This window comes from Oncorhynchus keta, chromosome 24, assembly GCF_023373465.1.
Source record: "Oncorhynchus keta strain PuntledgeMale-10-30-2019 chromosome 24, Oket_V2, whole genome shotgun sequence".
NCBI classification, from domain to species: domain Eukaryota; kingdom Metazoa; phylum Chordata; class Actinopteri; order Salmoniformes; family Salmonidae; genus Oncorhynchus; species Oncorhynchus keta.
Genome location: NC_068444.1, coordinates 30,526,056 through 30,546,479, shown reverse-complemented (window position 1 = coordinate 30,546,479; position 20,424 = coordinate 30,526,056). Strand labels below are relative to the sequence as shown.

General features: G+C 42.9%; 1 protein-coding gene across 1 annotated transcript in view; it reads left to right on the top strand.

The window, feature by feature from the left end:
• Nucleotides 1-20,424, top strand: part of LOC118357725 (protein shisa-9-like) — a 44,191-nt gene that overhangs the window by 5,125 nt on the left and 18,642 nt on the right. Inside the window, exon 3 of the mRNA XM_052478119.1 lies at nt 8,901-9,019. Coding sequence (XP_052334079.1) covers nt 8,901-9,019 — 119 coding nt within the window. The remainder of the gene's footprint in view (nt 1-8,900; nt 9,020-20,424) is intronic.

The following is a 20,424-nucleotide window of genomic DNA, read 5'->3' as shown; positions in this document are numbered from 1 at the left end:
CCCACATTGTCTCATCTTCCTGGCATCTAGGAAACTAAGCCGGGTTGGGGGTAAAACAACATCCGTGCGGATAACCAGGAGATGAACCAAGGTGGTTTATGATGTCCCCCGATCCGCATGGGAGGGGTGGAACTAGCCCTGACTAAGCATTTTTAGGTCTCCTATATTTAAAAAAAAAAAATATATATTTGTCCTTTATTTAACTAGGCAAGTCAGTTAAGAACACATTCTTACTTACAATGACGGCCTATGAACAGTGGGTTAACTGCCTTCAGGGGCAGAACGACAGATTTTTACCTTTCGGTTACTGGCCCAACACTCTAACCACTAGGCTACCTAGTTTTTTCATTATCAGTTAGGCTGCTCGGCCCAACAGTCAAGAGTGTTGTGTTGACTAGTCTCATTATTGCAATAATTAATTAATATTAAATAAAGACGATTGTTTGAAGAAATGATAAAGTCTCTCTCAGTATGAATTTCCACGACACAACCCAAAGGAAGACGCAGACAGACAGACAGTTGGGTACTTATAGAATTCAGCACACACCTCCTCTCCTTCTTTCTCTATCCTGTCCCTCTATCAGTCAGCTTTCCTTCAGGGTTGGTTTATGTTTGCTGTGAGTGCTCTCTGATTTTATACCCCCCTCTCCATCTATTCATCCTAGTCCAGCTGTGATGGATACTTTGTGACATTTACCTTCCCCTGACCTCCTCCTCGGGCTCTACCTCTCACCCCTGGACAGACACACATGAGGGTCACTGCTCATTGACTCAGCTCCAAGGGGTTGAATTCTCATGTTAACCCTTTTTTCTGAATATCACAACATGGAGCAGAATTGGATGTACGGCAAGCTAGACACCAGCTCTCAGGGAAACCAACACCAGGGGACTTTGTTGTGAGGCAAGAAAGAGAGAAAGTGTTGAGGTAGTATTAATGAATCATCTGTGCCCAGACATGCCTCTAGTTATAGCATATAGTGACCATGTATCCTGTGTTTGGCTGTCCATAAAGGACAGGTTAGTGTGCTTGTGAGTTTTAAAGACGGCTTCCTGTGTGGTTCTGCCTGGATGCCACTGCATGTTTTATGCCCAATTCCACATCGATTTTTAACCTCTGCCACCTCAGCACTTGTTCGGATCTAAAAAGATTGGATAGATAATATACAGGTTTAAACAGTATTTCCTGGAATCCTGTGTGTTTCTGAATGCCACTGAATGTTTTTAATGATCAATTCCATATGGAACCGTAGCTTCTACCTTCTGAGCACTTGTTTAGATCTGCGTACCATTAGGCGGTAGCATTGGGCAGCGTGCCCAATATGGTATTACAAATGCTAAAACCAATCTATTATTTTTAAATGAAGGCTATAGAAATGATAGATAGGGGTCGATTTGTAATTGGTTATTGGTGTTCCCAATGTTTCTCTGAATGGGTGTACATGTTCCCATATGGCCGTAGAGTGCCACTGGGTGTATGTGAGCGCTGTAACCATAATCCAAACTGACAGGGCATTCTGAGTGAGATTTAGCTGCATTGTTGATAGAGGGATGGAGAGGGGGAAATTAAGAGAGTGCTCATGGAAAAGGAAAAGGGAGATAAAGAGATGAAGGGAGGGTAAGAGATCGAAAGATTGGGAAAGGGAAAGAGGGAGAAATATGGAGAGGGAAAGAGTAAGGGAGAAAGGCTGCGATGTACAGAGCGAAAGGGAGAGAACGGTAGATTGAGAGTGACATCACAAAGCATTGAAGCTGATACAGAAAGAGAGGTTATGCATTGTTTTGGGAAAAGGTCAGCTGAGGTGACACACATCCATAAACATACAAACGAGACAACACACATACACACTCCATCACAACTCATCAAGGCCTACTTTGTTTGCTGTAGTCTCCTTCCTGTCCGTTGTTCTCTCGTTACTCTGTGCTCATCACCATCACAAGCACGGCAATTTCAACAATTCAAATGACATTATTCATACCGATTCCAAATCCAGGTCAGGGTATGGGGTATTGAGAATATGGTTCATGAAGTCAAGGAGAAAACATTGTCAGATAGTACACGGACATCTCTGCTTTTGAAACTACACACAGAGTTAATAAAATGAGAAATGACATTAGTACATGGGGCGGTAATTTAAAAAAAAAAAACATTCTTGTGATTTATCAGGGGTACTGCAGCACCCTCAGCACCCCTACTTCCTGTGGCTATGCTTTGTTTATTATTGTATTGTTTTATATATCTCTGAAGACTATCCAGTTTTGATTTCTAGTTGCCATATGTTTTCCAACTGTACAGATTTACAAAAATTCTGAACCTATGTACATTTTACGGACACAGTATATTTAGTTATATTAGTTATCTTGTTATTAGTCCCACCCTTCAGCTCCACTCAACTCCTTCCATCTATCTCTTAACACCATCCAGTTTCGATATCTATTTGCCATATATTTTTCACCTGTGCTGTGACGTTTCACCAAAGATTTTAACCTTTCTATTCTCATAGTTCCTACAGATTGTAAATTAAAGATAAACATTTTTGCTACGAATTTTATTATATTATTGATCAATATTATTGCTTTTCAAATCACCCAGTAGTGCTATTTGCAGAGTTAGCTTCTGGTAAATGTTTCAATTCTTCAGCCATTCCTGAACCTGTGACCAAAAACAAGAAACAACCCATATGGGCAGTACCGAAACAAATGATCTAATGATTCTGGCTCTTCGCAGCAAAATCTTCAGAGCCGGGATGGTTGTGTCTCCCATATATATATAACATTCTATTAGTTGCAATCATTTTTTTTTATAATCATTGAACATCTCAATTTTCTTTAACCAATTTTGGTCTTTAATGCAGGGCCGACAGACAAGTTCTTTACTTTCTCCCCCTTCCACTTGCCACTTCCATTTTTGCTGTAATGCTGCAATTAGTTGGTTGTAATTTTGGATAGAGCAGACATTTCCATATATTTTTGTTAGCTGCATGTGTGACATGACTCCACAAGTCCTATTTATGATATGCTAGTACATTAGTTTACAGGGCTGGATTCTCTTATCATTAGAGTGGGGACTGTGGATTCCCTTATCATTGGAGTGGGGACTGTGCTGGGCTGGAAGCTGTGGATTCCCTTATCATTAGAGTGGGGACTGTGCTGGGCTGGAAGCTGTGGATTCCCTTATCATTAGAGTGGGGACTGTGCTGGGCTGGAAGCTGTGGATTCCCTTATCATTGGAGTGGGGACTGTGCTTGGCTGGAAGCTGTGGATTCCCTTATCATTAGAGTTGGGACTGTGCTGGGCTGGAAGCTGTGGATTCCCTTATCATTAGAGTGGGGACTGTGCTTGGCTGGAAGCTGTGGATTCCCTTATCATTAGAGTGGGGACTGTGCTGGGCTGGAAGCTGTGGATTCCCTTATCATTAGCTGTGGATTCCCTTATCATTAGAGTTGGGACTGTGCTGGGCTGGAGATTCCCTTATCATTAGAGTTGGGACTGTGCTGTGATTCCCTTATCATTAGAGTTGGGACTGGCTGGAAGCTGTGGATTCCCTTATCATTAGAGTGGGGACTGTGCTTGGGGACTGTGATTCCCTTATCATTAGAGTGGGGACTGGCTGGGTTGGAAGCTGTGGATTCCCTTATCATTAGAGTGGGGACTGTGCTGGGTTGGAATCTGTGGATTCCCTTATCATTAGAGTGGGGACTGTGCTGGGCTGGAAACTGTGGTGGTGAATGACAAAGAGTGGGACTGAATGTAGCTAATTAGCCATCATCCTTCCTGATATGAGAGGAGGGATAATTGATTGTTACACAGCATTAGGAGACTCTCCTTGTAATTCGATATGATGCACTTTCACCACAAAGGATTAGCGATGATGATATCACGAAAGCTCTGATGCAGGAAGTCAGATGTAAGAGGCTATAGATACAAAGGCTACGTCCCAAACGGCACGCTATTCCCTATACAGTGCACTACTTTTGACCACGGGTTTGATAAAAAAGCAATGCACTATATAGGGAACTGTACTGTATGTAGGCTGGGCTACATGTCCTCAGTGATGCTCAATGCTGTGACCTTCCCTGCGCTCCAGGAGAAAGACATAATCCTATTGTTTCTCATTGACAGCAAGGCGGTCATGTCTTTAATAGCTGAATGACTCTTGTGATGTTATCATGAAGTTACTGGGATTCAAGTGGAATGGAGGATTATACCCTGTGTTTTGTTTCTCACCTCCATGATCTTAAAAATACTGTATTGTTTTGATTTTATAGACGAACGCATTGTAGGCTGAATCCCAAATGAGTGGGCAGTAATGATTAACATCCCCTGTTTCAATGTATTAACTTTTTTATTTTAAATCCCGTACTGATGGCCAGCATCTACCTTACCGTAGTCCTTTAATTATAATTTCATCCTAATTTACATCAAACACACATTGGGCTAGTAGGAAAAGGATGACCGAGCATGCCCACATTCTCATCGACGGCGCTGTAGGGGAGCAGGTTGAGAGCTTCAAGTTCCTTGGCATCCATATCACCAACAAACTTATTTGGTCCAAGCCCACCAAGACAGTCGTGAAGAGGGCACGACAAAAGCCTATTCCCCCTCAGGAAACTAAAAAGATTTGTCATGGGTCCTCAGATCCTCAAAAGGTTCTACAGCTGCAACATCGAGAGCATCCTGACTGGTTGCATCACTGCCTGGTACGGCAATTGCTCGGCCTCCGACCGCAAGGCACTACAGAGGGTAGTGCGTACGGCCACGTACAACGCTGGGGCTTAGCTGCCTGCCATCCAGGAACTCTACACCAGGCGGTGTCAGAGGAAGGCCCTGAAAATTGTCAATGACCCCAGCCACTCCAGTCATAGACTGTTCTCTCTACTACCACATGGCAAGCGGTACCGGAGTGCCAAGTCAAGGACAAAAAGGCTTCTCAACCGTTTTTACCTCCAAGCCATAAGACTCCTGAACAGGTAATCAAATGGCTACCCAGACTATTTGCATTGTGTGCCTCCCCCAACCCCTCCTTTACACTGCTGTTACTCTCTGTTTATCATATATGCACAGTCACTGTAACTATACATTCATGTACATACTACCTCAATTGGCCCGGCCCAACCGGTGCTCCCGCACATTGGCTAACCGGGCTACCTGCATTGTGTCCCGCCACCCACCACCCGCCAAACCCTCTTTTACGCTACTGCTACTCTCTGTTTATGATATATGCATAGTCACTTTAATCATATCTACATGTACATACTACCTCAATCGGCCCGACTAACCGGTGCCTGTATATAGCCTTGCTACTGTATATGTATATAGCCTCGCTACTGTTATAGCCTCGCTACTGTATATAGCCTCGCTACTGTTATAGCCTCGCTACTGTATATAGCCTCGCTACTGTTATAGCCTCGCTACTGTATATAGCCTCGCTACTGTTATAGCCTCGCTACTGTTATAGCCTCGCTACTGTATATAGCCTCGCTACTGTTATAGCCTCGCTACTGTATATAGCCTCGCTACTGTTATAGCCTCGCTACTGTTATAGCCTCGCTACTGTATATGTATATAGCCTCGCTACTGTTATAGCCTCGCTACTGTTATAGCCTCGCTACTGTATATAGCCTCACTACTGTTATAGCCTCGCTACTGTATATGTATATAGCCTCGCTACTGTATATAGCCTTGCTACTGTATATGTATATAGCCTCGCTACTGTTATAGCCTCGCTACTGTATATAGCCTCGCTACTGTTATAGCCTCGCTACTGTATATAGCCTCGCTACTGTTATAGCCTCGCTACTGTATATAGCCTCGCTACTGTTATAGCCTCGCTACTGTTATAGCCTCGCTACTGTATATGTATATAGCCTCGCTACTGTTATAGCCTCGCTACTGTTATAGCCTCGCTACTGTATATAGCCTCACTACTGTTATAGCCTCGCTACTGTATATGTATATAGCCTCGCTACTGTATATAGCCTTGCTACTGTATATGTATATAGCCTCGCTACTGTTATAGCCTCGCTACTGTATATAGCCTCGCTACTGTTATAGCCTCGCTACTGTATATAGCCTCGCTACTGTTATAGCCTCGCTACTGTTATAGCCTCGCTACTGTATATAGCCTCGCTACTGTATATAGCCTCGCTACTGTATATAGCTTCACTACTGTATATAGCCTGTCTTTTTACTGTTGTTTTATTTCTTTATCTACCTATTGTTCACCTAATACCTTTTTTGCACTGTTGGTTAGAGCCTGTAAGTAAACTTTTCACTGTAAGGTCTACTACACCTGTTGTATTCAGCGCACGTGACACAAACTTTGATTTGATTTGATTAGTGTACATTTAGGGTAAAACTTGCACATAGATAGAGCCTGAAATGGAAGTTCAATTTAGCCTCTATAAATGCCCAGAGATAAAGGCAGTTTTGTTGCAGATTAAAAGCCTTAATCAGCAAGTTGTTTAATAGCGAGCCAAAAGAAGAGAGAACCAAGCCCTAGGCAGTCTCAGCTAGTGAGTAAGAGACAACATGAGGTAGCGAGGGAACGACAGTAACGTAGGTTTAGAAAGAGAAATCAAGTAAAAGAGAGTGACATTGGAGAGGGTGAGAGAGAAAGAGAGAATGGAATATTTAGAGATTTAGGTGGCTTGAAATTGAGACATTTTTTAATAAAAAAAATACCTTTATTGGCCCAGTAGTTACATAATTTGAGGACAATCTTTTCTTAATTTTACCGAAACCAAAAACTTAAAACCAAGCCCCTGTCTTTATCCACTGTACACAGAACCCTCTTGAAGCTCTACACCTCTGCAAAGTCCCCCAGGCGATTCACCAGTTATCTAGCCTAGAATAGAGTAAATTCTTCTGCTGCTCTGTCTTTCACTACATACTTTAGGCTGAGACTGCCAGCGTTGAAGTCATTTGTCGTGACGAGGGGCACGAGTGGTGTTGTACAAATCAAAGTCATCAGCAATTGGTACAACTTTAGTCGTTTTTTGGGGTATCTGTACTTTACATTACTATTTATATTTTTGACAACTTTTACTTTTACTTCAATACATTCCAAAATAAAATAATGTACTTTTTACTCCATACATTTTCTCTTACACCCAAAGTACTTGTTAGATTTTGAATAGTAGGACAGGAAAATGGTAAAATTCACACACTTATCAAGATCCCTGGTCATCCCTATTGCCACTGACCTGGCAGACTCACTAAACACGAATGCTTTGTTTGTAAATGATGTCTGAGTGTTGGAACATTCCCCTGGCTATCCGTAAATTGAAAAAAGAAAATGGTGCCGTCTGGTTGGCTTAATATAGAGAATTTGAAATGATTTATACTTTTACTTTAAATACTTAAGTATATTTTAGCAATCACATTTACTTTTGATACTTAAGTATATTTAAAACCAAATACTTTTAGACTTTTACTCAAGTAGTTTTTTACTGGGTGTATGACAATTGCGTACTTTTTCCACCACTGGGAAGGAGTCCCTGTAGACGAGACATTTTTTCCATCTGAAAACAGCCAGCTATCATGTCTGACATCAACATTGCTTCCCTCTCAGCATGCAACCACAGCACTCCCCTTAGGGGCAGAATTTGGCAGTCCCACACACATATCACACCTACACACTGTTCCACTCAGCAGTCCCAATGGGCCGGGGCTCACTTTTTGGCAGCTCTAACACAGGGGTTCCCCTCTGGCTGGTTCACTTACCGTGTAGTCACAGTCCCTGATGTGCAGGGTGGAGGAGCACTATTCGGCAGCGGGGAGATACACTGAGCAGAACAGAGGCACCAGTGTGTGAATAATTGATCAATGTCAACTCTGTAAATTCAGTAAACTCAAAGAGAGAAAACATGTTTGTCTAAAGTGATGAATGAGATTGCTGGGGAGGTGGATTATTTTATTCTGTTTGTCATTGGAAAAAGGGGTTTGGGAGTTTTTTTGTGTGCGCAAGTGTGCGTGCAAGTTTCTGCAAAGTCTGTTTTGTATAGAAACAGAGTTTGTAGAGCAAGAGAGTTGTTCATTCTATTAATCTCTCCCATTTGATATATGTCACATTGTCCCCTCTCCCTCAGCTCACCCCTATGGGGTTCTGCTCTGTCCAGCTAGGGAGGGCAAATTCACCGTAGTACCCTTCCCACATTTATACACATTCCTGGCACATAATGTACTGCACAGATAACCGCAGCCCAGGGGAAGGTCAATCTGTTCAGGAAAGTCCTCCCAGGAGAAGAGAGGAGAGGAAAGCCCTGGCTCCCCACCCTTCCTGAGGTCTGGTTCCGTGGGAAACAAACACACAGAGAAAGAGAGATGATGTCTTTCAGTACAGCAGTGTGTTCCCTTACACACAGCTCAATGACTTGACAGTGTGTTTTAGGGTATTTATGAGTGTGACACTGTGTGCCTGATAAGATTACACTCAATTAAAATGGCCCATTTTCAGTGTCACTCTCTCTGTCTCCGTCTCCCCCCCCTCTCTCTTCCTCTCTCCCCATCTATTTCCCTCTCTCTCTCGCTCTCTCTCTCTCTCTCTCCCCCCTCTTTCGCCCTCTCTCCCCGTCTATTTCCTCTCTCTCTCTCTCTCTCTCTCTCTCTCAAGATTATATTCTCACACACTCAGCCCAATTCTCTGGCTCCTGTCACTTTCTCCCATGTTCCCCTGCAGTGCTGCTGTTCTTGTTTTTGGCTTTGACTAAGCCTACAGTCACACACAGTGGCCAGCTATGGGGAGTTATTTGCCCAGGAGTTTAGGGTTAGGGCTTGGGTCGATTGCCTATAACCACGGGATCATCTTGTTCAATCCCCACTCACTGTTCCTACTCAATCACCACACATGTAGAGAGTCATTCTAAAGTCTAACTGTAATATGTGTGTCTGTCCATTCACAGGACCCTGACAGAGCTTCTGAAGCAGCCCAGAGGAGAGGTTAGCTCAGTGGACAGCACAATCACCAACCCCCCAATCGAAACCAACTACATCTCAGCTAGGATGCTACGCAGCCGCAGCGGTAAGCACAGCTACTCAGCACACATGCACAGTGGTGTAAAGCAATTAAGTAGTACTTTAAAGTATTTTTACTTAAGTAGTTTTTGGGCGTATTTGTACTTTATTATTTATATTTTTGACTACTTTTACTTTTACTCCACCACATTCCTTAAGGAAATATTGTACTTTTTACTCCATACATTTTCCTTTACACCCAAAAGTACTCGTTACATTTTAAATGCTTAGCAGGACAGGAAAATAGTCAAATTCACATAGTTATCAAGAGAACATCCCTAGTCATCCCTACTGCCTCTGATCTGACAGACTCACTAAACCGACATGCTTTGTTTGTAAATGATGTCTGAGTGTTGAAGAGTGCCCCTGGCTTTCTGTAAATTAGAAAAAAACAGAAAATGGCGCCATCTGGTTTGCTTAATATAGGAAATTCGAAATTATTTATTTTTTGATACTTAAGTATATTTTAAACCAAATACCTTTAGACTTTTACTCAAGTAGAATTTTACTGGGTGACTTTTACATTTACTTGAGTCATTTTCTATTAAGGTATCTTTATTTTTACTCAAGTACTTTTGCTTGATGGAAAAACTTTACCAAACAGCCTCTTCTCTTCTCTTGCACCCCTAAAGCAACCAGACCAAACATTGCAGTTTCAGTGCTTAGTAAAACCTAGCTGACTCATTAGTGTAGTTACAGGATGAGGATCTAGGGGGCACTTATAACCCTGCACCCAAACACACTATGACTTATTCGAGGAATTCAGAGCGGAGCGCAACTCAGTCCATCCTATTGTAGGATCACAAAATGATTATCTACATATATGACATGTGTCTGTTGATGGACCACATGATTTCTGGAGACTTCTTTTAATGACTAAAGAAATTACATACTTCACTAGTTTCCGGCTGTGTATGCATCACAATATGCATGTATGTGTGTGTAGCTACCGTAGAATAATAATGACTTATGACTAATAATTACTAAATAATAATGACGCAAGAGACAGAGAGGGGTGTGTGAGAGAGAGGGGTGGTGGGAAGTGTTTGATATAAGAGGCCCCCTACCTTTTCTCTCACCCCTCCAGCTGACTGTGCATCCATAGACCTAGGTTAGAGAGAACACACACATCACACACACAAATGCGTACACACATCACACACACTGGTCTGCTCAATCCCCAAAAAACCTTTGGATCACAGACCAGCCACAGTATTTTCTGTGATCCCCACTCAAAACACACACACAAACACATACACACATCAAGGATCTGTATTACTGTGTGTTGATGGAGGCCTTGGCTGTAGCACTAGAGATTGGACTTGGATCATCTGCGCAAATGCAGTTTAGTGGATTACACGCACACACACGGCACAGCACTCCTCCAGTCTTGAGGATTTGGGCCGTCGGTGATGTATTATTTACGGTGAGAACTGTAGACTCCGCTAGGCTCACCAATCCTCTTTTTACTCCTCTTTTCCCTCCTTTCTTCTTTCTAAAGGATTTCAGTTTGACACACCAGTGCTTCTGGTTTATAGTTCTGTCACTGCTCTAATCTCACTCTGTCTCAGAGTGTGGGATTGGCACAGTTTAAAAGGTCTGGCTCTGAAGATGATGTTGTTAAAATGCTGTGGTTTGAATAACCTCTGTCCTCTCAATTGACTGTTAAGGGTCATCCCTTTCTGTTTCTCACTTAGTTGAGTGGGACATTATAGCACATTATGGCGCTAAACAGTATTGGCTTTTCCAGTGGGGAGGGAACGAGATGCTTTGATAAAAGAAAGAGATGCTTTGATAAAAGAAAGAGATGCTTTGATAAAAGAAAGAGATGCTTTGGGAAAAGAAAGAGATGCTTTGATAAAAGAAAGAGATGCTTTGATAAAATAAAGAGATGCTTTGATAAAAGAAAGAGATGCTTTGATAAAAGAAAGAGATGCTTTGATAAAAGAAAGAGATGCTTTGATAAAAGAAAGAGATGCTTTGGGAAAAGAAAGAGATGCTTTGGGAAAAGAAAGAGATGATTTGGGAAAAGAAAGAGATGCTTCGGGAAAAGTAATGCTGCCTGCTCACTGACCAAAGAGTCAGATTTACGAAGCATTTTGCTCTGGGTGTAAAGTTTGCACCAGCTTTTTCAATAGGGGATAAAACCTCAAAAAACAAAGCTTATTATACTTCCTCTTAACCTTTATTTAGCCTTTTTGGTCTGCCCTCAATATTTAATTCACTTAAAAAACGTGTGTCTACTGGTGTAAACTTTGCACCTGGTGCAAATGCTTAAGTTTGGCCCAAAAGCTTAGTTTTCATTTAAGTGTAGAGCAGCTGATGATGCTTTTGTGTATGCTTATGAACCTCTCTCAGTCCAAAGACAACATTAAAACACATAGAACGTTGGTTAACGTAAAAAATTGATTGTTAAGAGAGGCCAGAGAAGAAAAGGACCAAATGAACTAGATATCAAACAGGAAACTACCTTGGGATAAGCATTTTCTCACGACACTCACCTCTCACTTCCTCTATCTCGCAATATCTCTTTCCCTTTCTATTCTGTCCATCTTTCTCTTTGTCTCTTTCTCTCTCTCTCTGCAACACTTATATTTCACCCACATTTACCTTCCCTCTCTTTCTTAGTATCATCATATTGGCTGATAACCTCCCATCTCCATCTCCAGGCTCCAAAAAAAGACAAACAGCTTGTTATTCTTATAAATGACAGATTTTAGCAGGGAGCGATTTGTAGCCCCCCTCCCTCCAGCCCTAAGGGAAGCACTCCAGTTAAATATATAAAAACCAGTCTCTCATAGGGACTGATCAAGTGTGAGTCTTCAAGCACAGAGGGGTGATGGGGAGTAGCATGGCTCTATCTACAGGGCGGTAATAGGAGGTGGTAGCAAGGTGTGTGTGTGTGTGTGTGTGTGTGTGTGTGTGTGTGTGTGTGTGTGTGTGTGTGTGTGTGTGTGTGTGTGTGTGTGTGTGTGTGTGTGTGTGTGTGTGTGTGTGTGTGTGTGTGTGTGTGTGTGTGTGTGTGTCGCTATGCCTGTCACACTAGTGAAGCTCAAATGGCCCATGTGAAACTACACTGCTCTCAAAGTAGTACAGACGCATTAGGGCCAGCCACACGCACACTCTCATAACGTCAGACGTCCCGTTATGCACTCTCCTCTTTATCACCCACCCTAAGGCACAAAATACTCTTTAATGTAACATTACAAACACACACACACACATGTGCTTGCTTGCTTATATTTGCTCATCTCAGCAGTCTCTTAGTGTTTCACGGCTATGAACACACACAATAGCTGGGTATTGGGAGCAGGTTGTACTATGGGTAAGTGTGTTCAGAATGAGGCACAAGCACACCTCTGGGCCTCTTGTGTAATAACCATGTAATATCCAATGTATTATGAGTCCTATTACTGTTCTGAAGGATCATGCCATCTCACCAATTCCCTAATCACCCTTAGGACACGTCGGCTCTCTGGCAAACTCACCACACCTGAACTCACTCTGATAATCACCATTCCTCTCCTTTCCTCACCTATATAAGCAGCTCGTTTTATATCAGTGTTTCTAGTGGCATGGGGCGGCCCAAGTCCTTATTTGATTTCCTTTGTTGTGCTTACCGGACTCTAAAGTAAGTGCCTTTTATGTATATAGAGAATTGTATAATGCTAACTTTCTAGCCGGTATGTTTGTTGCCAATCAGTTTATGATGCTATACTTTCCTTAGAAAGTATTCCTTCCTTCCTTTGTCTTATATATCCTGAGTTCCATAGATATTACTCCAAGCAGAAGTCATGGATTACAGGAAACATTCGCACCAAGCTAAAGCTGTCGCTTTCAAGGAGCGGGACTTTTTTCTTACTTTCATTTAACTAAGTCAGTTAAGAACAAATTCTTGTTTTCAATGACGGCCTAGGAACAGTGGGTTAACTGCCTAGTTCAGGAGCAGAACGACAGATTTTTACCTTGTCAGCTTGTGGATTTGATCTTGCAACGTTTCTGTTACTAGTCCAACGCTCTAACCACTAGGCTACTCTAACCCGGAAGCTTATAAGAAATCCTGCTATGCCTGCCGACAAACCATCAAACCCTAACCCAAGCGTCAATTATTTACTAAGATCTAATTGTCCTACATCGGCTCCGACGCTTGTCGGATCTGGCAGGGCTTGCAAACTTTTACAGAATACAAAGGGAATGTAATGCTCGTCTTCCTCCTCTTCTGAGGAGGAGTAGCAAGGATCGGACCAATACGCAGCATGGTACATGTTCATTGTGATATTTATTATAACTCAGAACACTCAAACAAAAATAACAAAGACAATGACACGAAATGAAACAGTCCTGTCTGGTGACATACACAAAGACAGAAACAATCACCCACAAAACACAGGTGGGAAAAGGCTACCCAGCCTAAAACCAACCTAAAACAAAGACATAACAAAATAACTAAGGTCAGAACGTGCCAGGGAAGCACAACCGAGAGCTGCCCAGTGACACAAGTCCGCAGCCGATGTGACAGGTCAACATTCACAAGGCCACTGGGCCAGACGGATTACCAGGACGTGTATACCGAGAATGCGCTGACCAACTGGCAAATGTCTTCACTGACATTTTCAACCTCTCCATGTCTGAGTCTGTAATACCAACATGTTTCAAGCAGACCACCATAGTCCCTGTGCCCAGGACAACAACCTCTCCCTCAACGTGATCAAGACAAAGGAGAAGATAGTGGACTACAGGAAAAAGAGGACCAAGCACGCCCCCATTCTCACCGTCGGGGCTGTAGTTGAGCAGGTTGAGAGCTTCAAGTTCCTTGGCGTCCACATCACCAACAAACTAACATGGTCCAAGCACATCAAGACAGTTGTGAAGAGGGCACGACTCAACCTATTCCCCTCAGGAGTCTGAAAAGATTTGGCATGGGTTCTCAGATCTTCAAAAGGTTTTACAACTGCACCATCGAGAGCATCCTGATGGGTTGCATCACCGCCTGGTATGGCAACTGCTCAGCCTCCGACCGCAAGGCACTACAGAGGGTAGTGCGTATGGCCCAGTACATCACCGGGGCCAAGCTTCCTGCCATTCAGAACCTCTATACCAGGCATTGTCAGAGGAAGGCCTTAAAATTTGTCAAAGACTCCAGCCACCCAAGTCATAGGCTGTTCACTCTGCTACCGCACGGCAAGAAGTATTGTAGCGCCAAGTCTAGGTCCAAGAGGCTTTTAAACAGCTTCTACCCCTAAGCCATAAGACTCCTGAACAGCCAATGAAATGGCTACCCAGACTATTTGCACCCCCACCCCGCTGCTACTCTCTGTTATTGTCTATGCATTGCCACTTTAGTAACCCTACCTGCATGTACATAATTACCTCAATTACATCGACACCGGTGCCCCCGCTCATTGACACATTCACTCTGAACCGGTACCCCCCTGTATATAGCCACGCTATTGTTATTTACTGCTGCTCTTTAATTATTTGTTTTTCTTATCTCTTACTTTTTTGGGGGCATTTTCTAAAAACTGCATTGTTGGTTAAGGGCTTGTAAGTAAGCATTTCACAGGAATGTCTGCACCTGTTGTATTAGGCGTATGTGACAAATAACATTGTTAGCATTGTTGATATACTTAAATATTTCTCCTTACTTATGGCACTTTGTCTTGTATACTAATCTATTTATCTATCTCCTCTTTGTATTCCCTTCAGACCACAACCTCCTATCTATCATAACTTGTCACAAACTTATCTTCCGGCCTTACGAGCCATCAAATCTCCATCTTACCACCCATGTGCTCCTGTGACCTTCTGCTGTGCCCTTTTAGTTAGTGAATAAATAACGAGAACTGGAAACCTTGTCTTGAACCTTCGTTCCTGCATTCTTACTGATGCGCCATAGTGGCAATATCACTCTTCAACCTAGTCTAAGATACAGTCCACCCTCGTCTTTTTCTTTAATTATATTAGTAATAGTACTGCTGCTTCACTGCTGCATAACTCCAGCCCGTTCCCTCTGTCCCTCAAATGACTGCATCATGTCTCAACAACCCTCCACTGTTCAGACAGAGAGAGTAGCCCAGGACCAACTGGAACAGACAGCTAAGGACACATATCTACACTATCTATCATAGATGGCCTGGTCTGCAGTCTAAAGTACACCACCCAGCCAGACCAGACTGGGAAGACATGACATTACATAACCATAATGGGCCGCTCCTGCCCTCTTGTTCTTTCTTCAGTGGGTCACCACGCTGAAGGTCTTACTTGGTCATAATTTAATGGAGAATTTTTCATAATATCCAAGGCATAACTCCAACTCCCCATCTCCCAGCTTCTTCTTTGCTAGATCATATACCACTCATTTGATGTAGGCATACACACATACAGTGCATTCGGAAAGTAGCCAGGCCCCTTCCCTTTTTCCACATTTTGTTACTCCAAACCCATAACGACAAAGAGAAAAACGTTTTTTAGAAGTGATTGCAAATTTATAAAAACTAAAACACAGAAATACCTTATTTACATAAGTATTCAGACCCTTTGCTATGAGACTCAAAATTGAGCTCAGGTGCATCCTGTCTCCATCGATCATCTTTGAGATGTTTCTACAACTTGATTGGAGTCCACCTGTGGTAAATTCAATTGATTGGACATGATTTGGAAAGGCACACACCTGTCTATGTAAGGTCTCACAGTTGACAGTGTATGTCAGAGAAAAAAACAATCCATGAGGTCTGAAGGAAATGTCCGTAGAGCTCTGAGACAGCTATGTCGAGGCACAGATCTGAGGAAGGGTAACAAAAACTTTCTGCAGCATTGAAGTTCCCCAAGAACACAGTGGCCTCCATCATTCTTAAATGGAAGAAGTTTGGAACCACCAAGACTCTTTCTAGAGCTGGCCACCCGTCTAAACTGAACAATCAGGGGAGAAGGGCGTTGGTCATGGAGGTGACCAAGAACTCGATAGTCACTCTGACGGAGCTCCAGAGTTCCTCTGTGGAGATGGGAGAACCTTGCAAAAGGACAACCATCTCTGCAGCTGTCACATCGTGTATGTAGGTGGCAGGGAAGTCAAGTGCAGGAGAATCAAACTTGGTATAAATGGAGTATTTTAATAACTTAAAACACAAACTCAAAAACCAAAGTCCATAATAAAATAAATGTGGGTACAAGAACCCGTCACACACGAATCCATAAAACATGAACATAACAATAAACAATCTCTGACAAGGACATGAGGAGAAACAGAGGGTTAAATACACAACACTGAATGGGTTTGGAACCAGGTGTGTAAGAAGACCAGAAAAAACCAATGGATAATGAAACATAGATCAAGGATGACTAGAAGACCGGTGACGTCAATCGCCGAGTACCGCCTGAACAAGGAGAGGCATCGACTTCGGCAGAAGTTGTGACAGCAGCACTCCACCAATCAGGCCATTATGGTAGAGTGACCAGACGGAAACCACTCCTCAGTTAAAGGCACATGACAGCCCGCTTGAAGTTTGCCAAAAGGCACCCAAAGGACCCTCAGACCATGAGAAACAAGATTCTCTGGTCTGATGAAACCAAGATTGAACACTTTGGCCTGAATGCCAAGTGTCACATCTGGAGGAAACCTGGCACCCTCCCTACGGGGAAGTGTGGTGGTGGTGACATCCTGCTGTGTGGATGTTTTTCAGCGGCAGTGACTGGGAGACGAGTCAGGATCCAGGGAAAGATGAACGGAGCAAAGTACAGAGAGATCCTTGATGAAAACCTGCTCCAGAGCGCTCAGGACCTCAGACTGGGACGAAGGTTCACCTTCCAACAGGACAACAACCCTAAGAACACAGCCAAGACAACGCAGGAGTGGCTTCGGGACAAATCTCTGAATGTCCTTGAGTGGCCCAGCCACTATCTTACGTCTCAAATCAAATCTTGACTACCAAAGTCCATTTGATGTCACAAAGCTGTCCAGTACTTTAAAAATATACTATCCCGTTGTCCTGGTTTCCAGTGGTTTGCAGAAGAGGATGTCTTCCTTAATTGACCCCCCATAAACGTAATGGACATATACCAGGAGATGTGTCAGGCTCGCCACGTCTGTTGACTCATCCAGCTGTAACGCATAGAATTCACTGGCATGTATGCAAAGCAGTAATTGTTTCAAAACATCTCCTGCCATATCACTGATGCGTCGTGAAACAGTGTTGTTTGATGAAGACATTGTCTGTATAGTTTTTTTGGCCTTTTCCCCCAGCATTGTCCCAGCCAGATCCGCGGCAGCGGCAAAAATTAAGTCCTCCACAATAGTATGGGACTTGCCTGTCTTAGCCACTCGGTAGCTCGCCCTATAAGAAGCTTCTAGACCCTTCTTATTAATGGTATCTGTTGCTTTTATACATGTCTCACTTGCTCAAAAAACTCCCGTGGCTTATTTTTCAAATTGGCATGTTTTGTTTCTAAACGTCTGCGCAAGAGTGAAGGTTTCATCGAGTTGTGAGAGACTACTTTTGCACATATAACACACTGTGGCTGAGGAAAGGCACTACTCCCAATATAAGTGAACCCCAAATCATTGTAGTTCTCATCATATTTGTGCCTCTTCCATGGTCCAACGTCCCTGTCTGTTGTTCGGTGCTTTTCTGGGGGGCAGTAGCTCTTCACAACTGTCAGTGTCCGTGCTAGCTGGGCTAACAACAAATGTAGAATTACTATTGCTCGCATTGGATGTGCTCGTGGAAGCAGAACAACTTGTGTCGTCGACAGGTGCCGGTGTGGTACTGTTGATTGTAGCAGTACTACCAGTAGAGCTGGTATGTGTCTCTATGGAAGCTGACCAACTTGTCGTTGACTGGTGCCGGTGTAGTACTGCTGGTAGTAGCAGTACTAACAGTAGAGCTGGTATGTGTCTCTATGTACATGGGCCTTACTTTCTTTAACCATTTATCAATTTTAGAGCAAAGAGAATGAGCAACGGCTACATTTGGCTACATATGGACCGACAGTGAAATTCCCGCGAGAGAATAACGTGATTGGATGTTAATTATTTGACTAGGCTACCTGTATTTGACATTGTGTTGTTATTTTGCTGAACACTGGATGATTTAATTTTATTTTTGGCAGTGAAACGAGGCTACTCAGGCGGGAAGAAAAAACTCACCCAAATGTATAGCCCCGTTGGAAAATATAAATTGACTGTTTGAAAATGTGAATAATTTTTTTCCCATTTTTAAAATAATTGTATTTTATATGTGAGTCACATTTTTATTTGGCTACCCCCGACGGCATTGCGAGTACCCCTTGGGGGCACATTGTACCCCGGTCTGGAAATACTTGTTCTATACCCATGACTGTCAAAGTGCTCACGACCACTGCCATCCTATCCAGGGTCTGAGTAGGACCATGAACCAGCCCTACAGGACTTCATTGAGTGGTGTGACAGTGCGCTGCTGGAGTTGAATGTCTCCAAGATGAAGGAAATGGTAGTCGAATTCAGGAGGAAGCCCCCCAGGATGGGTCAGGTGATCATCCATGGTGAAGAGGTGGACATTGTGGACCAGCATAAATATCTTGGTACCATCTTGGATAACACCCTGAAGTTTGAAAAAGATCACCAGAGACAATACTTCCTCATGAAACTGAATTAATTAATTGTCCACAAATCGATATCGCAAACTGAGAGCATGCTGTTTTTCCTTCGTATGCTGGTTCACATCCCTTTCTGTCAAGAACAGGAAGCACCTCCAAGCCATTGTGAACACCTGTTGTAAGATCCCCGGGGTGCCTCTCATAAGTCTGGCTTCATTCTTTGAGCAGCAGGCCAGGAGGAAGGCCTATAACGTCCTCAGCACTCATGTCCTCAACACACAGTTTCAACTGCTCCCGCCTGCGCTGTCTCAAGTGCTCCACCAATAGGCACAGGGCCTCGTTTGTGCCCGAGGCCATCGAGGACAATTAAGGAAGACCTAGGGACTATTCTAGAAATAGTTTAGCCCTGCAATGAATTAAGAACTGTAAATACCATTAACTTTAAGTTTCTTAAATTGCACAATGTGTGTGTTTGTCCTGTCTGAAGCACCATGTCAGCCAGGAGTGAATTGCCCCTTGGGGATTAATAAAGTAGTATTGTATACACATGGGAAACTGAGCATGAAAAACCCAGCAGCGTTGCAGATCTTGACACACTCAAACTGGTGCGCTTGGCACTTGTTCAAAGGCATTTGTCTTGTCCATTCACCCTCTGAATGTCACACATATATAATTCATTTCTCAATTGTCTCAAAGCTTAAAGCTCTTTAACCTGTCTCCTCCCCTTAATCGACACTGATTGAAGTGGATTTAACAGGTGACATCAATAAGGGATCATAGCTTTCACCTGGTAAGTCTATGTCAACGAAAGAGCAGTTGTTCCTAATGTTTTGTACACTCAGTGTATAAGTATGAAATGTTATTTCTATACAACAAATACAATGTCTTATAAGCCCATGTGGGCTGAGCATCATGAAGATGAGTGACACTATAATAAATAAATAAATAAATAAACAAAAACAAGTCATGATCGGATTTGCTGAAGGAGGGACGAGCGAGGGCCTTGTAAAGCATGCTTGTAAGTTGAGTAACAGCAGTCTAGGACTTTATTGCCCCTAGTGGCGAAGAATATGTGTTGGTAAAAGTTGGGGGTCACGTGATGTGAATTAAAATCACCAGCAACAAGAAAAGTAACCTCCGGGTGCATGGTTTCCTGCTTGTTAATAGCCTCGTACAGTTCGTAAAGTGCCTGCTTGTTGTAGTTGTTGTCGTCCTGAAGTGGAATATATATACAGCAGTCATAATATAAGATTGAATATATATCCAGCCATTATTATGAGCTGTCCTCCCCTCAGCAGCATCCTGTGCATGTGAATCATGTCCTAAAGCATTGTTTCAGAAAAACAGAGAGTATTGCAGTTACGAGTCCCGTTGATTAAAACAAATCTGTGATCAGTTCTATCCATCTAATTCTTAGTCAATAGAATGGAGGGAAGTGGTGGCCAGTTTTCCCTTCGCCTTCAGTTCAGCTGGTGCCTAGCCGAACCCAGCCAGATGAACCGAACAAGTGTGCTCGCATACTCCTTTAAAAGTCCTTCACTTGAAAAACTAGAAAAAAATGGCAATAATACCATTTGTCCATTTTGAGACTCCGTAGCCAGTATACACTTCCTCAAAATAGTCAGAATTTATCTAAGGTAACTCAAGAAGTCTGTCATTAATTTTGATGTTTTTGCAGAGGAGATCTTAGTTATGCAATTGTATATCTAACTAGGATGTATTTATCAATAAAGAAATGGGCATGAAAACAAGTTGTCTCTCATTGAATGACAACAAAGGCTTTATTGAAGATATCCATACTGTTGACCAATCACCGACGAAGGAGAATAGACTTCAGCTATC